Source organism: Mus caroli, unplaced genomic scaffold, assembly GCF_978045245.1.
Source record: "Mus caroli unplaced genomic scaffold, Mus_caroli_1 scaffold_5, whole genome shotgun sequence".
NCBI lineage: Eukaryota > Metazoa > Chordata > Mammalia > Rodentia > Muridae > Mus > Mus caroli.
The window spans coordinates 91,193,334-91,210,235 of record NW_028227260.1 but is presented as its reverse complement, the minus strand read 5'-3'; the positions used below and the strand labels follow the sequence as shown (position 1 = coordinate 91,210,235).

Here is a 16,902-nt window from a genome sequence, read left to right as displayed (position 1 = left end):
TCTGAGACTAAGATGGAAACGATCTCCTCTTATCCCATTTGATGGTGCTAGCAGTGCCTGAAGATGACAAGCTGGTAGCTGTCAGTTGGAAGGCTGTTTAGGAAAACTGTGAACTTACTGTGAACTGCAGATGGAGCAGAGTGAAGAATGTGGCCTTCTAGAAAGAATTGCATAAGCTATAATAATGGATGCACATGAAAGCAAGACCATGAAAGGAATGCACTGACATGGACAAATTATCCCCATGCAAAGCAAAGGACCTGAATGAATATTTTTGGCAGTTTTGGTATGAATAAAAATGAGGACATGACCACTTCAAGGTAAGCTTGAGAGGAAAGATTTTATTGTACATGCAATGGAGAAGACTCAGAAGCATCTGCAAGAGTTCAGAGAAGGGAGAGAAATAGTAGAGGAAATATTGCCAGCAAAATACATCAGGCCATGAGATGAGGGAGCAGTAAAAGTGGAATAAAAAAGACAGGGGAGAGGGCCAAGAAAAACAAGAGAGGAAACCAAAAGAAACAGGAATACCAAGGGGAAGGAAGGGGGGAAGGGAGGGAGAGAGGGAGGGAGGGAGTGGGAGAAGAGAGGAAGCAGAGGAGAAAGAGAAATAAGGACAGAACAAGAGAGCACGTGGGTGGAAGTGCATGGTCATATAAGAAAGAGAAGTTGAGGGAAAGAAGCAAATCTCAAGGGTGGGATATGTTTAGTGTAGGGACAGGGGTGAGAAGTGATGAGAGGAGCAGAGACTTTGGAACAGGTACTTAGAGAGCCTGGGGGCTGGAATATTTTATTATGTTTAAAAGGCATCACAGCTCACCATTTTTCCTAAACTTTGAGTTCCTTTGAAACTGACAGTATATGTGCCTGCCTGTGTGTGTCTGTGTAGTTGTTGTTGCTGTTGTTATTTTTCTTCTCCTTCTCCTTCTCCTCCTCTTCCTCTTCCTCTTCCTCCTCCTTATTCTGATGAGATGGACCACCCACATACCTTGCAAGTTATTTGTGTTTATGTCCATAGTTTATTGCCAGAGTCAGAATCCAATAGGTATTTCTTTGGTTGTTGTTTCCTCCCTTTTGTGTTTTTGTAATCAGACTGACTATGAAGCTCACCAACTGCCATGCTGTGGAGAGGCAGGAATGAATATAAAGGCATGAGAATATAACCCCTTACAAGAGGTGGGCAATTATAGCCATATATCTTTAAAGTTCAGCAGTCTTTGAAAGAGGGGGCTATGATGGAAAGAATATAAGAACTGGAGGAAGCCTGAGAGTTTGTGTGCAGGACTGTCTCTTTAGACAAATTTTTTTTCATTTTTCTGTGCTCCTTACACACACACACACACACACACACACACAAAATGAGGCAGAGAAGCAGACAGATACAATCTCAATCTAGGCTGAGAGTAGAACTGTGTAAGGCTCCAACCTTTCTGTGTGATGAATGTTGGGAGCCTTTAGAGGTCAGGGAAGCATGTATATATACAAAAGTATCTACCATGAAGCTACAGTTACTTTTTAATAATTTAACTGGGAGCAGAGTGGGATGAATTTTATATCTAGACATACAGTTTCTGCAGGTGTAGCAAAAATTAAAAAAAAACAAACAAACAAATCAAAAAACAAACAAACAACAACAAAAACAACAGAAAATGAATCAGGATAGGACTAAACAATATTTCATGGCTAGGGGCTATTTCCCAGTACAACCTTACTGAATTCTTCATGACCTGAGGCTATTACCCAGCAATTCCTTAGAAAATATCATCTTACATGGTCTTGTTGATTATTTACATTCCCATCCCATACTACCTAAATGCTATCTATTAAGTAATAGCTCTTAAAGTTTCTGAGGTAGGAGATAGGTTTGTGTGTGTGTGTGTGTGTGTGTGTGTGTGTGTGTGTGTGTGTGTAAGTTTATTTTTAGATGTGGGCCTACATACATACATATATGTAGTCTCAATCTATAAGATTATGGGGAAGCCCTCATCCCTACCTTCCTGATATTCCTGGTTTGGGTTGTTGTTGGAAACTTAGGAAGAATGGTAGATAACTGCTCATGCCTACCCCTGGGAAGGAATTTTAGAAATAGGGTAAGTAAACAGGTTAGAAAAACCCTGTCCTGAATATGGGCTGCATCATAAATTAGGCTCATACTCTGAAGCAAACACACAGAGAAGTGCATAACAGGCTTGCATACTTACTGGATATTTTTTGAGGTGGTGTGTCTTTTTGCCTCTGTTTTAGCTGTGGGTTCATAACTACAACATCTTCTGCCTTTAAATCTCTAATTATGTTAGAGAGGTTTCCAGGCTTTCAGCCTCAGGCTGGTGTTACTTTACATTTCTTCCTTTCCGTCTTTATTGAAAGGAAATGATGTTGCAGTTGCAAGGCCTTTAGAAGGCAGTATCAGCAATACCCTGCTTCTAAGCCTTCAACAAGATTAATAAAAACTCTGTAAATCTGAATTGAACTTCTTCCATCAACTTTCTGTAAGCCTTGAATATTCTGAACAGCCAGCTCTACAGCCAAGTGATATTGATACCTTTATATTCAATATTACAACCTTGACCTTCCTTCTTGGTATCAGCCCATCTGTGTTGGTAATAAACTGTTTGGAGTAGGGTACCATGTTACTTCAGTTAAAGAAATATTGGATTTAGGAAAACAGACGTTAGGTTTTTCTCTCCTGAATAAGTCAATTTAGCAAAACTAAAGGAAAAAGGCAGGTTTATTTGGGAATGTGCTATTGCTTGAGTTCACCAGTCTCCGGGATGAAACCAGTATTTACAGCCAGAAGATGGTCTGGGAAGGGGGCTTGTGAATTTTGGATGAAGGGACTACAGATACCTGTCTGGAATGTGAGAACTGTGGGACTGGGCCCTTTTGCCAACCTTTTGCTGGCCAAGTGGGTAGGGTTGGAGGGGAAGGGAAGAAATGGAATTTGCTGGACCCTGTGTGGAGAACAACCAAACAACATACACAATAAGTTATTGTACAGAAAATATGTATGTTTCTTTCCCTCCTCTCTGGTTATGGTAATGGTAAGAACCAGCTAATCCACACTGAAATTTTCTCTGTAGTCCAGAATGACATACTCAAATAAATTCTATGTAGTATGTTCTACTATAACCTACATTGGTTGTCTAGAAACAATAAATATAAGCATTTAAATATTTTACTGAACGGTGATTCTTTGGGTAAATTTTAAATTTAACTTCCTCTGTGTGTGTGTGTGTGTGTGTGTGTGTGTATGTGTGTGTGTGGGCCCGCATGATCCCAGTGTGCTCCCAGGCACTTTTCAGAAAACCCAGGGACTCATAGGCAGGATAAGCATCTTATGACATAACACAATTTTTTTTTTATTTGAACACCTGCCCAATCTGATTTTCTTCCACGCTGTTCCAGTGTCACTTATGCTTACTCTTTTACAGTACAAACCAAACTACCCATCCTATAAAAAGGAAAACACTTGGAATCACATGCTCCCATCAAAAATAAGAGAACACTAAGCTTGTTTTAAAGGCTCCAGGATCATTTTTACTCAATGCACAACCACTAGAAATCTAAGCTGGAAAGAGAAGGGACATAGTAGCCCTACTTTCACCCATTTGACAAACTTGAGAGTAGATGGACCTTGATTTTTGAAAATGAGTTTTGCAAAAAGACTCAATAAACTTTGATTTTGCTTTGAAACAAATTTATCGCAAACAGAGCCAGAAAACGAGTAAATTTGCTTCAAAAGTATCATGAACTGACACCTGGTCTAATGACCAGAGGAAGACCCCATGGCAGTGGGGACATCCCTGTTCAATCCAGTTGAAGCTTCAGGACAGGCTGAGCTTGTCAAAGAGGTACTCGGCCAAGCCGTACTCCGGTGCCTCCATCTGGCGCAGGTTGGTCAGGTAGCTGCCCATCTTCTTGAGGACATTGGCCTGCTCGTCCAGACAGTGCTGCTCCAGGAAGTTGCAGAGGTAAGCATCACCCTTCCCCTTGGCCAGCTCGTGCAGGTTGAGCAGGTTCTGGTTGATGGTCATCTCCATGTGGAAGGCACATTCCATGGCCCTGAGGCCCCCCTGCCAACTGTTGGGGTCTGGTCTCACAATGCGGGTCAGAAGAACATGGCCACCATGCTCATTCTGCAGGAACAGGAACACCTCCACACTGGCCTTGCAGATGAATCTCTGGAAGAATCTCTTGAAATTCCCCAGGGACACGTCATCAAGTATGAGGAGCAGATGTGGCAGCAGTCCCAAGAAGGCGCCAGGGATTGCAGCTAAGTCATATGACTTGCACCTGACTTCCTCATATAAACCACAAACATCTTGAGAGCTGCGCAGGTGTACCAGGTTACTGGCGAAGCCATTTTGGTGGAGATATGCCCCTGCTGCCCTGATTAGCTGAAGCTGCGTACCTGGTGAGGTGATGTGGCCTGCTGTGAGTGGATGGAAACTGATAGTATATAAGAGTGAGAGGCCCAGGGCTCGGGGTCTTTCGCCTACACAGTCAATGCTCTCCCAATAAACGTGTGCAGAAGGATCCTATTGTGGTGTCTTTCTTGCTGGCAAGTCAGGCGTCCCACAATCAAGGTCAAAGTAGAAGGCCATAGCCAGGTACACATAGGAAGCATGGAGCAGCAGCTGAATATGGGTGTTGATGGCGTCCTCACAACAGGGGTCATAGTTTTGTAGCACTTGTGAGGGCACTTCAGCCATGGGGGCCTCTTGAAAACAACCACAGTCTCATCAGTACTGTACCCTCTCAGAAGTGCAGAGCGGAGTCAGATGTCATGGGCTGGCTGTCCAGGAGCCCCTCCGAAGTGTCCCAATGGAGCTGAAAGCAGAGGTCTCAGGCTGCTCTGGGTAGCCCTGCTCTGCTCGTGCTCCGCCCCACTGGAAATGATGGTTGGCACCTGATGATGACATCATTTCAGCACCAGGGCTTAGAGAGGGGCCGGGCAGGCTCAGGAGTGCTGAGGGCCATGTCAGGGCTGCCTGCTGGGTCCTGACTGACCTGCACCTGTGAACTTTAAACCACCATGGTGTGGATGGATAATCTACAAGCCTTAGACTAAATTCTCTGGATGTTTACAAAGCCATTTCTCTAGATAACCACAAAACGTTATTCCTTTCAACTTGCTGCTCTATGCTTTCTCTAGAAAATTTTGTATCAGAATGCTTTATTTGACCGACCTCAACTATTATTCACCTGACTCTATGAGAACAGGGTCAGTGCTCAATTCCATCAGTTGACCAGGCAACTGTACGATGACTTCTGCATACATATAAGATTTCAAAAAAGGAGATTTTAAGATTTTAAAGTTTGCCGGGCATGGTGGCGCACGCCTTTAATCCCAGCACTCTGGAGGCAGAGGCAGGCAGATTTCTGAGTTCCAGGCCAGCCTGGTCTACAAAGTGAGTGCCAGGACAGCCAGGGCTACACAGAGAAACCCTGTCTCGAAAAAAACCAAAAACCAAAAAATCAAAAACAAAAACAAAAACAAAAACAAAAAAAAAGATTTTAAAGTTTTATTTTTCAGGAGTAATAGTATTTGTGTTTGTTTGGTTTAGTTTGTTTTGATTTTTAATGGATGAGGAGGGTCCCTGAACAGCAGAAGCTTTGATGTCTCTCCATGGAAAGTACAATTATTCCTCGTTACCAATCATCAGTCAACATTTGTTTTACTCTCATTGCCATTAAAGTAGCTTTTTGTTGTTTATAATAAAAGTATTACTCAAAGGTGCTTAAAACTAACATTAGAAATGTAGTTTAGGAGAGTGTGCAATACAGAAGCTAACAGTTTCTGGGACAGGCAGGAGCTACAGAGCTTCTGAGGCAGCACCATTTTCCGGCTCCAGACATCCTGCCACCTTCCCGGCCAGAGGAAAGGTGTCTGCCTGGCCCAGGAGGCTTTTGTCTCAGGATCCGCGGTAGCCATCTTGGTTCCAGGACTCCAAAAAAGTAGTCTGCACTGGTGAGAGTGTGGACTACTGAAGCTAACAGCTTCTGTGACAGGCCAAAGCAACACAGCTTCTGGGAAAGGTCCTGTTTTGGGCCTTCATCTTCGGCCAGGAGGAGGTCCAAATGCCAGATAACTGTGCACTTCCTCTGTAAGAGGAGAGCTTGCCTGCAGAGAATGCTCTGACCACTGAAACTCAGAGGACAGAGCTAGTCTCCCAGGTCTGCTGATAGAGGCTAACAGAATCACCAAAGGAACAATCTCTAACCAGAAACAACTATAAAAACTAACTCCAGAGATTAGCAGATGGCGAAAAGTAAACATAAGAATCTTACTAACAGAAACCAAGACCACTCACCATCATCAGAACCCAGCACCCCCACTTCGCCCAGTCCAGGGCACCCCAACACACCGGAAAAGCTAGACACGGATCTAAAAGCATATCTCATGATGATGGTAGAGGACATCAAGAAGGACTTTAATAATTCACTTAAAGAATTACAGGAGAACATGGCTAAAGAGTTACAAGTCCTTAAAGAAAAACAGGATAACACAATCAAACAGGTAGAAGTCCTTAAAGAAAAACAGGATAACACAATCAAACAGGTAGAAGTCCTTAAAGAACAACAGGAAAACACATCCAAAGAGATGATGGAAATGAAAAAAACCATACTAGACCTAAAAAGGGAAGTAGACACAATAAAGAAAACCCAAAATGAGGCAACACTGGAGATAGAAACCCTAGGAAAGAAATCTGGAACCATAGATACGAGCATCAGCAACAGAATACATGAGATGGAAGAGAGAATCTCAGGTGCAGAATATTCCATAGAGAACATCGGCACAACAATCAAGGAAAATGTAAAATGCAAAAAGATCCTAACTCAAAACATCCAAGAAATACAGGACACAATGAGAAGACCAAACCTACGGATAATAGGAGTGGATGAGAATGAAGATTTTCAACTCAAAGGACCAGCAAACATATTCAACAAAATTATAGAAGAAAACTTCCCAAATCTAAAGAAAGAGATGCCCATGAACATACAAGAAGCCTACAGAACTCCAAATAGGCTGGACCAGAAAAGAAATACCTCCCGACACATAATAATCAGAACAACAAATGCTCTAAATAAAGATAGAATACTAAAAGCAGTAAGAGAAAAAGGCCAAGTAACATATAAAGGCAAGCCTATCAGAATTACACCAGATTTTTCACCAGAGACTATGAAAGCCAGAAGATCCTGGACGGATGTTATACAGACACTAAAAGAACACAAATTCCAGCCCAGGCTACTATACCCAGCCAAACTCTCAATTAACATAGATGGAGAAACCAAAGTATTCCACGACAAAACCAAATTCACACATTATCTCTCCATGAATCCAGCCCTTCAAAGGATAATAACAGAAAAAAACCAATACAAGGACAGGAACCACGCCCTAGAAACAACAAGAAGGTAATCCCTCAACAAACCTAAAAGAAGACAGCCACAAGAACAGAATGCCAACTTTAACAACAAAAATAACAGGAAACAACAATTACTTTTCCTTAATATCTCTTAATATCAATGGACTCAACTCCCTGATAAAAAGACATAGACTAACAAACTGGCTACACAAACAAGAACCAACATTTTGCTGCTTACAGGAAACTCATCTCAGAGAAAAAGGTAGACACTACCTGAGAATGAAAGGCTGGAAAACAATTTTCCAAGCAAATGGTATGAAGAAACAAGCTGGAGTAGCCATTCTAATATCTGATAAGATTGACTTCCAACCCAAAGTCATTAAAAAAGACAGGGAGGGACACTTCATACTCATCAAAGGTAAAATCCTCCAAGAGGAAATATCAATCCTGAATATCTATGCTCCAAATACAAAGGCAGCCACATTCATTAAAGAAACTTTAGTAAATCTCAAAGCACACATTGTACCTCATACAATAATAGTGGGAGACTTCAACACACCACTTTCACCAATGGACAGATCATGGAAACAGAAACTAAACAGGGACACAGAGAAACTAAGAGAAATTATGAATCAAATGGATCTGGCAGATATCTACAGAACATTCTATCCTAAAACAAAAGGATATACCTTCTTCTCAGCACCTCATGGCACCTTCTCCAAAATTGACCACATAATTGGACACAAAACAGGCCTCAACAGATACAAAAATATTGAAATTGTCCAATGCATCCTATCAGATCACCATGGACTAAAGCTGATCTTCAATAACAAAATAAATAATAGAAAGCCAACCTTCCCGTGGAAACTGAACAACACTCTTCTCAATGATACCTTGGTCAAAGAAGGAATAAAGAAAGAAATTAAGGACTTTTTAGAGTTCAATGAAAATGAAGCCACAACATACCCAAACTTATGGGACACAATGAAAGCATTTCTAAGAGGAAAACACATAGCTCTGAGTGCCTCCAAAAGGAAACTAGAGAGAGCACACATTAGCAGCTTGACAACACACCTAAAAGCACTAGAACAAAGGAAGCAAATTCACCCAAGAGGAGTAGATGGCAGGAAATAATCAAACTCAGGGGTGAAATCAACCAAATAGAAACAAGAAAAACTATTCAAAGAATCAACCAATCAAGGAGCTTGTTCTTTGAGAAAATCAACAAGATAGATAAACCCTTAGCCAGACTCACTAGAGGGCACAGGGAAAGTATCCTAATTAACAAAATCAGAAATGAAAAAGGAGACATAACAACAGATCCTGAAGACATCCAAAACACCATCAGATCCTTCTACCAAAGGCTATACTCAACAAAACTGGAGAACCTGGATGAAATGGAGAAGTTCCTAGACAGATACCAGGTACCAAAGTTGCATCAAGATCAGGTTAATGATCTAAACAGCCCTATATCCCCCAAAGAAATAGAAGCAGTCATTAATAGTCTCCCAACTAAAAAAAGCCCAGGACCAGATGGGTTTAGTGCAGAGTTCTATCAGACTTTCAAAGAAGATCTAATCCCAGTTCTTCACAAACTATTCCACAAAATAGAAACAGAAGGTACTCTACCCAACTCATTCTATGAAGCCACAATTACTCTCATACCTAACCCACAAAAAGACCCAACAAAGATAGAAAACTTCAGACCAATATCCCTTATGAATATTGATGCAAAAATCTTCAATAAAGTTCTTGCTAACCGAATCCAAGAACACATCAAAACAATCATCCATCCTGACCAAGTAGGTTTCATCCCAGGGATGCAGGGATGGTTCAATATACGGAAATCCATCAACGTAATCCAGTATATAAACAAACTCAAAGACAAAAACCACATGGTCATCTCGTTAGATGCGGAAAAAGCATTTGACAAGATCCAACACCCATTCATGATAAAAGTCTTGGAAAGATCAGGAATTCAAGGCCCATACCTAAACATGATAAAAGCAATCTACAGCAAACCAGTAGCCAACATCAAAGTAAATGGTGAGAAGCTTGAAGCAATCCCTCTAAATCAGGGACTAGACAAGGCTGTCCACTTTCTCCAGACCTATTATTCAACATTGTACTTGAAGTCCTAGCCAGAGCAATTCGACAACAAAAGGAGATCAAAGGGATACAAATTGGAAAAGATGAAGTCAAAATATCACTTTTTGCAGATGATATGATAGTATATATAAGTGACCCTAAAAATTCCACCAGAGAACTCCTAAGCCTGATAAACAGCTTCGGTGAAGTAGCTGGATATAAAATTAACTCAAACAAATCAATGGCCTTTCTCTACACAAAGAATAAACAGGCTGAGAAAGAAATTAGGGAAACAACACCCTTCTCAATAGTCACAAATAATATAAAATATCTTGGTGTGACTCTAACTAAGGAAGTGAAAGATCTGTATAATAAAAACTTCAAGTCTCTGAAGAAAGAAATTATAGAAGATCTCAGAAGATGGAAAGATCTCCCATGCTCATGGATTGGCAGGATCAACATTGTAAAAATGGCTATCTTGCCAAAAGCAATCTACAGATTCAATGCAATCCCCATCAAAATTCCAAATCAATTCTTCAACGAATTAGAAAGTGCAAACTGCAAATTCATCTGGAATAACAAAAAACCTAGGATAGCAAAAACTCTTCTCAAGGATAAAAGAACCTCTGGTGGAATCACCATGCCGGACCTAAAGCTCTACTACAGAGCAATTGTGATAAAAACTGCATGGTACTGGTATAGTGACAGACAAATAGACCAATGGAATAGAATTGAAGACCCAGAAATGAACCCACACACCTACAGTCACTTGATCTTCGACAAGGGAGCTAAAAGCATCCAGTGGAAGAAAGACAGCATTTTCAACAAATGGTGCTGGCACAACTGGTTGTTAACATGTAGAAGAATGCGAATCGATCCATTCCTATCTCCTTGTACTAAGGTCAAGTCTAAGTGGATCAAGGAACTTCACATAAAACCAGAGACACTGAACCTTATAGAGGAGAAAGTGGGGAAAAGCCTTGAAGATATGGGCACAGGGGAAAAATTCCTGAATAGAACAGTAATGGCTTGTGCTGTAAGATCGAGAATTGACAAGTGGGACCTCATGAAACTACAAAGCTTCTGCAAGGCTAAAGACACCATCAATAAGACAAAAAAACCACCAACAGATTGGGAAAGGATCCTCACCTATCCTAAATCAGATAAGGGACTAATATCCAATATATATAAAGAACTCAAGAAGGTGGACTCCAGAAAGTCAAATAACCCCATTAAAAAATGGGGCTCAGAACTGAACAAAGAATTCTCACCTGAGGAATACCGAATGGCAGAGAAATACCTGAAAAAATGTTCAACATCCTTAATCATCAGGGAAATGCAAATCAAAACAACCCTGAGATTCCACCTCACACCAGTCAGAATGGCTAAGATCAAAAATTTATGTGACAGAAGATGCTGGTGAGGATGTGGAGAAAGAGGAACACTCCTCCATTGTTGGTGGGATTGCAAGCTTGTACAACCACTCTGGAAATCAGTCTGGCGGTTCCTCAGAAAATTGGCCATAGTACTACCGGAGGATCCAGCAATACCTTTCCTGGGCATATATCCAGAAGATGTCCCAACCGGTAAAAAGGACACATGCTCCACTATGTTCATAGCAGCCCTATTTATAATAGCCAGAAGCTGGAAAGAACCCAGATGTCCCTCAACAGAGGAATGGATACAGAAATTATGGTACATTTACACAATGGAATACTACTCAGCTATTAAAAAGAATGAATTTATGAAATTCCTAGCCAAATGGATGGACCTGGAGGGCATCATCTTGAGTGAAGTAACACAATCACAAAAGAACTCACACAATATGTATTCACTGATAAGTGGATATTAGCCCAAATCTTAGGATACCCAAGATATAAGATACAATTTGCTAAATGCATGAAACTCAAGAAGAATGAAGACCAAAGTGTGGACACTGTGCACCTTCTTAGAATTGGGAACAAAACACCCAGGGAAGGAGTTACAGAGACAAAGTTCATAGCTGTGATGAAAGGATGGACCATTTAGAGACTGCCGTATCCAGGGATCCATCCCATAATCAGCTTCTAAATGCTGACACCATTGCATACACTAGCTAGATTTTGCTGAAAGGACCCAAATATAGCTGTCTCTTGTGAGACGATGCCGGGGCCTAGCAAACACAGGAGTGGATGTTCACAGTCAGCTATTGGATGTATCACAGGGCTCCCAATGGAGAAGCTAGAGAAAGTACCCAAGGAGCTAAAGGGATCTGCAACCCTATTGTTGGAACAACATGATGTACTAACCAGAACCCCGGAGCTCTTGTCTCTAGCTGCATATGTATGGAAAGATGGCCTAGTCGGCCATCAATGGAAAGAGAGGCCCATTGGACTTGCAAACTTTATATGCCCCAATATAGGGGAATGCCAGGGCCAAAAGAATGGGAATGGGTGGGTAGGCAAGTGGGGGGCGCTATGGGGGACTTTTGAGATAGCATTGGAAATGTAATTGAGGAAAATATGTAATAAAAATATTAAAAATCAATCAATCAATCAATCAATAAATAAATAAATAAATAAAGGAGGGACCATTTAACCTCTTTTAAGACAGTACATATGCTGTCAATTTGCTCCCCTGGCTGTCAAGATCCTTTGTCAAACTAGATGCCAACCCACTTTTCCCTCTACTTCTACAGGCTTCCACCCTCCTACAGGAAAGAGCTTCCCTCATCTACATCCAGCATGCCATATCTCACAGTTCCCTGTCAGGTCCTATATCTGAGGGAAATGCACTTGCTGACCAAAGTGTCTCAGCAGGAATATACATAGTCTCCACTGAGCAACAGACGAATTCCATTTGCACATACACACAAATATAAAGGGGCTTCATGCTCTCTTCCCTCACATTCCCTTTGCTCAACTTCCAAGGATAATAAAAATATGCTCCTCTTATCCATCCCCTATTACCACCCCAGCTTTACAAATGATGGGCACCAATCCCTGAGACCTCAAATCCAATCAATGCCTTATGGCAAATTGATGTCACCCATATTTTCCAATTTGGTAGGCAGAAATATGTCTTTGTTACTGTCTTAGTTAGAGTTTCACTGCTGTGAACAGACACCATGACCAAGGCAAGTCTTACAAATGACAACATATGTTTGGGGCTGGCTTACAGGTTCAGAGGATTAATTCATTACCCCATAGCTGACCTATTTGTCTCCCATGAGCTTATTCTTGCCTTCAAATCAGTCTTTAGCTATGTCAATATTCTTCAACAGGAAAATCAATCTCAGAAGGAACTCCAAGCTAACCTCTCCTGGCTACAATACATCTAGTGTGCAGCTGAACTCCTTCCCTTAGCCACACACCCAACTGCTCCCAATGTTTTTATTGTGTTTCTCTATCTCAACCATTATTAGCAGCCATTCCCATTAACATTTCCCCTCCTGCCTCCATGGAGCCTTACCCACAAGGAAAGCACAAGATAATTCTCTCTTCAACTTACTATTCCCCATCTTTTCCTTGCAGGACCCTCCTATAAACCCCATCTTACCTGTGTCTGTGACATTGCTATCACCAAATTATTATGTCTTAACCCTCCTGTTCTTCTCGGGTGCAAAGGCACTATAGGCACCCATATTAACCCCTCTTCCCAAGGCTCCTGCAACCCCATGATTCCCGATTCCCAGGTTTATCTCTATGAAGCTGAAGAACTTGACTTGTAGATGGGAGGAAGCTGAAAGAAGAGAGGGATCTTCATTCCTCTTATCATTGGGCTGGGCCTCACTTTCTCACTGGGTGCAACAGGAGCCACTGGAGCAGCTCTTGTCCAAACACATCTGGCCAGCAACTTTCAGAAAAAGCTTAGCTAGGCAATGGCCTCCACTGCAGATGCCTTGAGTCTCTTCAACACCAGATAACCTCCCTAGGAGGAATTGTTCTCTAAAACCGGAGGACCCTGGGTGTACTGACTGCTGAACAGGGAGGTACTTGTATTTTGCTGAGTGAGGAATTTTGATTCTATGTCAATGAATCTGGGCTTGTAGAACAAGATGTACAAATGGTCAACAAGCTCTGGGGAAACCTCTGGGCATGCTATATTCCCAACACCCCTACCACTTGGTAGGTTGACTTCTTCCCTTCCTTGTCCCCATACTAGTCATTGAAGTCTTGCTACTTTTGCCACCCTGACTCAACCAATTTCTAAAGCAGCTCATGTGTAGCATTGCAAAGATCATTACTAATCAGGTATTGATTGGTTCGATATCAAACTGTCCCCAACATAGGAGACAGTTATTCTGATGACACCTCTCCATTATAAAAAGAAAAAGGGGAGTTGTATGGTGGTGGACCATGAGAGAAAGTCTGGTAAGATCGAACGAGGGCTTGAAGCCCCAGAGACCCAGAAGGGAAGGCAGGAGCTTTTCCTGCTCACAACTCCACTCCAGTTATATAGCCATAGTTCTCCATAGAGGGGCAGTGCCCACAAGTCCCTTCTCATATAGATAAGGCATCTCAGGCCAAGACAATAGGAGGCTCATATTTTCAGACCCGACCCACTCAAAGACTGTATATAAGATCTTATCCAGAAGGAATAAAGGCATGTGAGAATTACTCCATCATCTGAGAGCATCTGTCAAAAGAGTTGTAACACTACCGGGGAAGAGAATGCTCTCCTGAAGTTTTCTCCACCAGAAGCCCCCCACCTCTTACTTTACTTGCCAGCCAGCTTGTCTCTTCTCAGACCATTAGGAACACCAGAGAAGCAACCCTGGCACTTCTCCTCCATGCTAATGCCATTTCCCCTTTGCTTGAGCCCTCCTGATGGGCCAGGAGGTCTCCACATAGAGCCTCCAGTACACACACAGAGAAAAAAAAAAAAACATTGATTAGATTTAAATGCAAATGTTAAACCAAACTTAAATCACTAAATCATTACTAGATAAGAAAAGAAATGAAATGAAAATAAAGAAGAAAAGCACACTGACAGACAACTATTTGAAATTCAAATGACCACTAAATTATTGAATTTGATATCACAAGTACAGGCTAAATGCCAAGAAAGGCAAGCTAGCTCATTCATCATCACACTTTCTGCACAAAAAGGAGCAAATGAATAAAAAGTACCAAAGGGCATTGCACTGAATACCTGCAGACTCTGTGTGCGATAGAGGTTTATTCTTGAGAATAACAAAAACATTATCAGCATATGCATGCAAATAGAATAAAAGAAAATGTGCTTTTCTTTGAAGATGTGCTTCACACACAACAGGTAAATTGACCTTGTAGGCACTAAAGTGTGCCTGACATTGAATTCATTGGAGATAATCACTATCTGGGGAGAATAAAGGCTGTCATATGCAAGAAAAGAAAATAGCTGCCCATCATTTTACTTATACAATTCTAGTTTAGATGATAAAAAATGATTTCTACAATTATTTCATTACTATTTACATTTATAGGAATTATGCACATCTCCTTTTGCTCATTACAATTACAGTATTTTGAGATTCACCCATTTTGAAAAATGATACAACTGAGTCTTTGTATTAGTTTTTCTGTTTTTAATGAATGGTTTATGTAGTTTTACAAATGATTTTTGTAACAGTGTCAATGAAAGATTATGTGAGGTAATTAGATTCTAATGTTGAACTCATACTGTATAGCATATCAAAAATATTCTTGAAGGCAGAGTATAACTTCATTGAGAAATGTTTCTGAATGTTAGGATTTGTTTGTGGTTGTGGTGCCAAAGGGTGTCCACTCAATACAAATGAAAAATGAGGGGAGGACACAGTCAAGTAGTGGTGATAAGAAAATCTTTTTTAGTAAAGTTCCTTTTCACTGTTTTCATCATCTTCATCATCCATTTTTTGCTGAATCATTTCATGATATTTTAATACTCTTGGTATAGGAGTATTAACTGAGTTGTAATTCCATCCCTTTTTCATAAAAAGCTTCTGGAGTATTCCTGGCATATCGTAGCCCTTCTGTATAATGAAATCCTTAAAGGCAATTGCTCCGTAGAGATTTTCAAGTACATCTGGTTTGCAAACATTTTTACCATCAATTTCAGGCAAGCTCTTGGGGTCATTTAAAGGCTCTTTTACAGCCTGTGTTTTCAATTGCTTCAGTTTCTTGTATGATGGTCCATGTTTAAGCTTCTCCTTGGTGGACAGAGAAAGATCATGTGGCTTTTGGACTTTCATATCAAATTTTGATATCTGTTTGCAGAGTTTGATTCCATTTTCTTTGGTTAATCCTCCGAAGTATTTGAGCTTAGAAGGAAGATGACTGATTATCTTGTCGGAGAATTCGTCATAAGTTGGTTGGTTAGCATAGTCCATGTCAAATTGTTGCAACACATCCAAGTTTTCCAGTGCTTCATTCCATTCATGTATATTATCACCTCCCCTTTGTGTGCATCTATAATTAAGAGGGTCAAGCAAATTCTTATTTCTGGATGTGTGTGTAGGAAGGAATTTTTTTTGACCCAACCTGGAATTTTCAGGGGGTTGCAGGTTGTGAAGTTTCTTCCCATGCTTGCTATTCTTATTTACTTTCGTTTGATTTTTGAAGCTAGGCCACTTATTCAGATTCTGATCACATTTTGGCTGCTCCTTCAAATTTATGCTATAGTCTCCAGCATCATCTTCCATCTGAGACAAGTGATCCAGCTTGTATTGTGGTCTTCTAATTCCTTGCTGACCCACTGAAATTGAGGAAAACAATCCCAAATCCTTGGGTAGCTTTCTCTGACTCATTTTCGTGGCAGTACTGGATACTTTATGAGAAATTCTGGGGAAAACAGTCCCCTGGATGGCTTGTGAAGGAATCTCTTCATGCGGCTCATAATCTGTAGTAAAGTCATTCAGTTCTTCCTGAGAAAACTGTTGTTGATGGTCCTCCATGAAAGGAGTGGATGTCTGTTGTTCTGTCTTGTGCTTCAAGACAGACTTGCACCTGGGTAATCGAGGAAGCTGGTTCTCTGGCAGCCTCTGATCCCCCATGATATCTATGGCTCTGAGGCCTATGTTCCAGAATAAGTTATTGTTTCCATGAAGATGCTTTGTTGCTAGGAAACTAGAAATTCTTCATTGATGAACAAGAAGGAGTTCTATGGCCACAGTTCTTTCTATTCTATTCTACCACACTTGTATATAATACTCATTAATGATATACCAGCCTTTTAAACCCACCAGAAGATTAGGAGAACTTCAATACTTCCACATATTCCTAGCATGAGGTATGGTTAGACCTTTCAACCATATTGAATGGTTGGGAATATTCTAATGTTGGTACAGTGGTATTTCATCTTGTTTTTCATTTGCTTTTTTATGTGGTCAATGATATTGAATATATCCATATGCTGACTTGTCATTTATATATTCCCACTGGCTTATCATGTGTTCAACTTCTTTACCTGTTTAGTTTGTATTGACTATAAGACATATTTCATTGAA

General features: G+C 40.8%; 2 protein-coding genes across 2 annotated transcripts; both read right to left on the bottom strand.

The window, feature by feature from the left end:
- Positions 1-3,824: 3,824 nt before the first annotated feature.
- On the bottom strand, positions 3,825-4,712 carry LOC110287929 (ferritin heavy polypeptide-like 17E). The gene is made up of 2 exons (XM_085837676.1): positions 4,588-4,712; positions 3,825-4,224 (listed from the first exon to the last, which is right to left on the bottom strand). The coding sequence occupies exons 1-2, from the start codon at positions 4,710-4,712 to the stop codon at positions 3,825-3,827; spliced, it is 525 nt and encodes a 174-aa protein (XP_085693802.1).
- A 10,366-nt stretch (positions 4,713-15,078) lies between these two features.
- Positions 15,079-16,455, bottom strand: LOC147004675 (putative protein FAM47D). Its single transcript, XM_085837675.1, has one exon. The coding sequence runs from the start codon at positions 16,447-16,449 to the stop codon at positions 15,265-15,267; it is 1,185 nt and encodes a 394-aa protein (XP_085693801.1). The 5' UTR covers positions 16,450-16,455; the 3' UTR covers positions 15,079-15,264.
- Between the last annotated feature and the right edge of the window lie 447 nt (positions 16,456-16,902).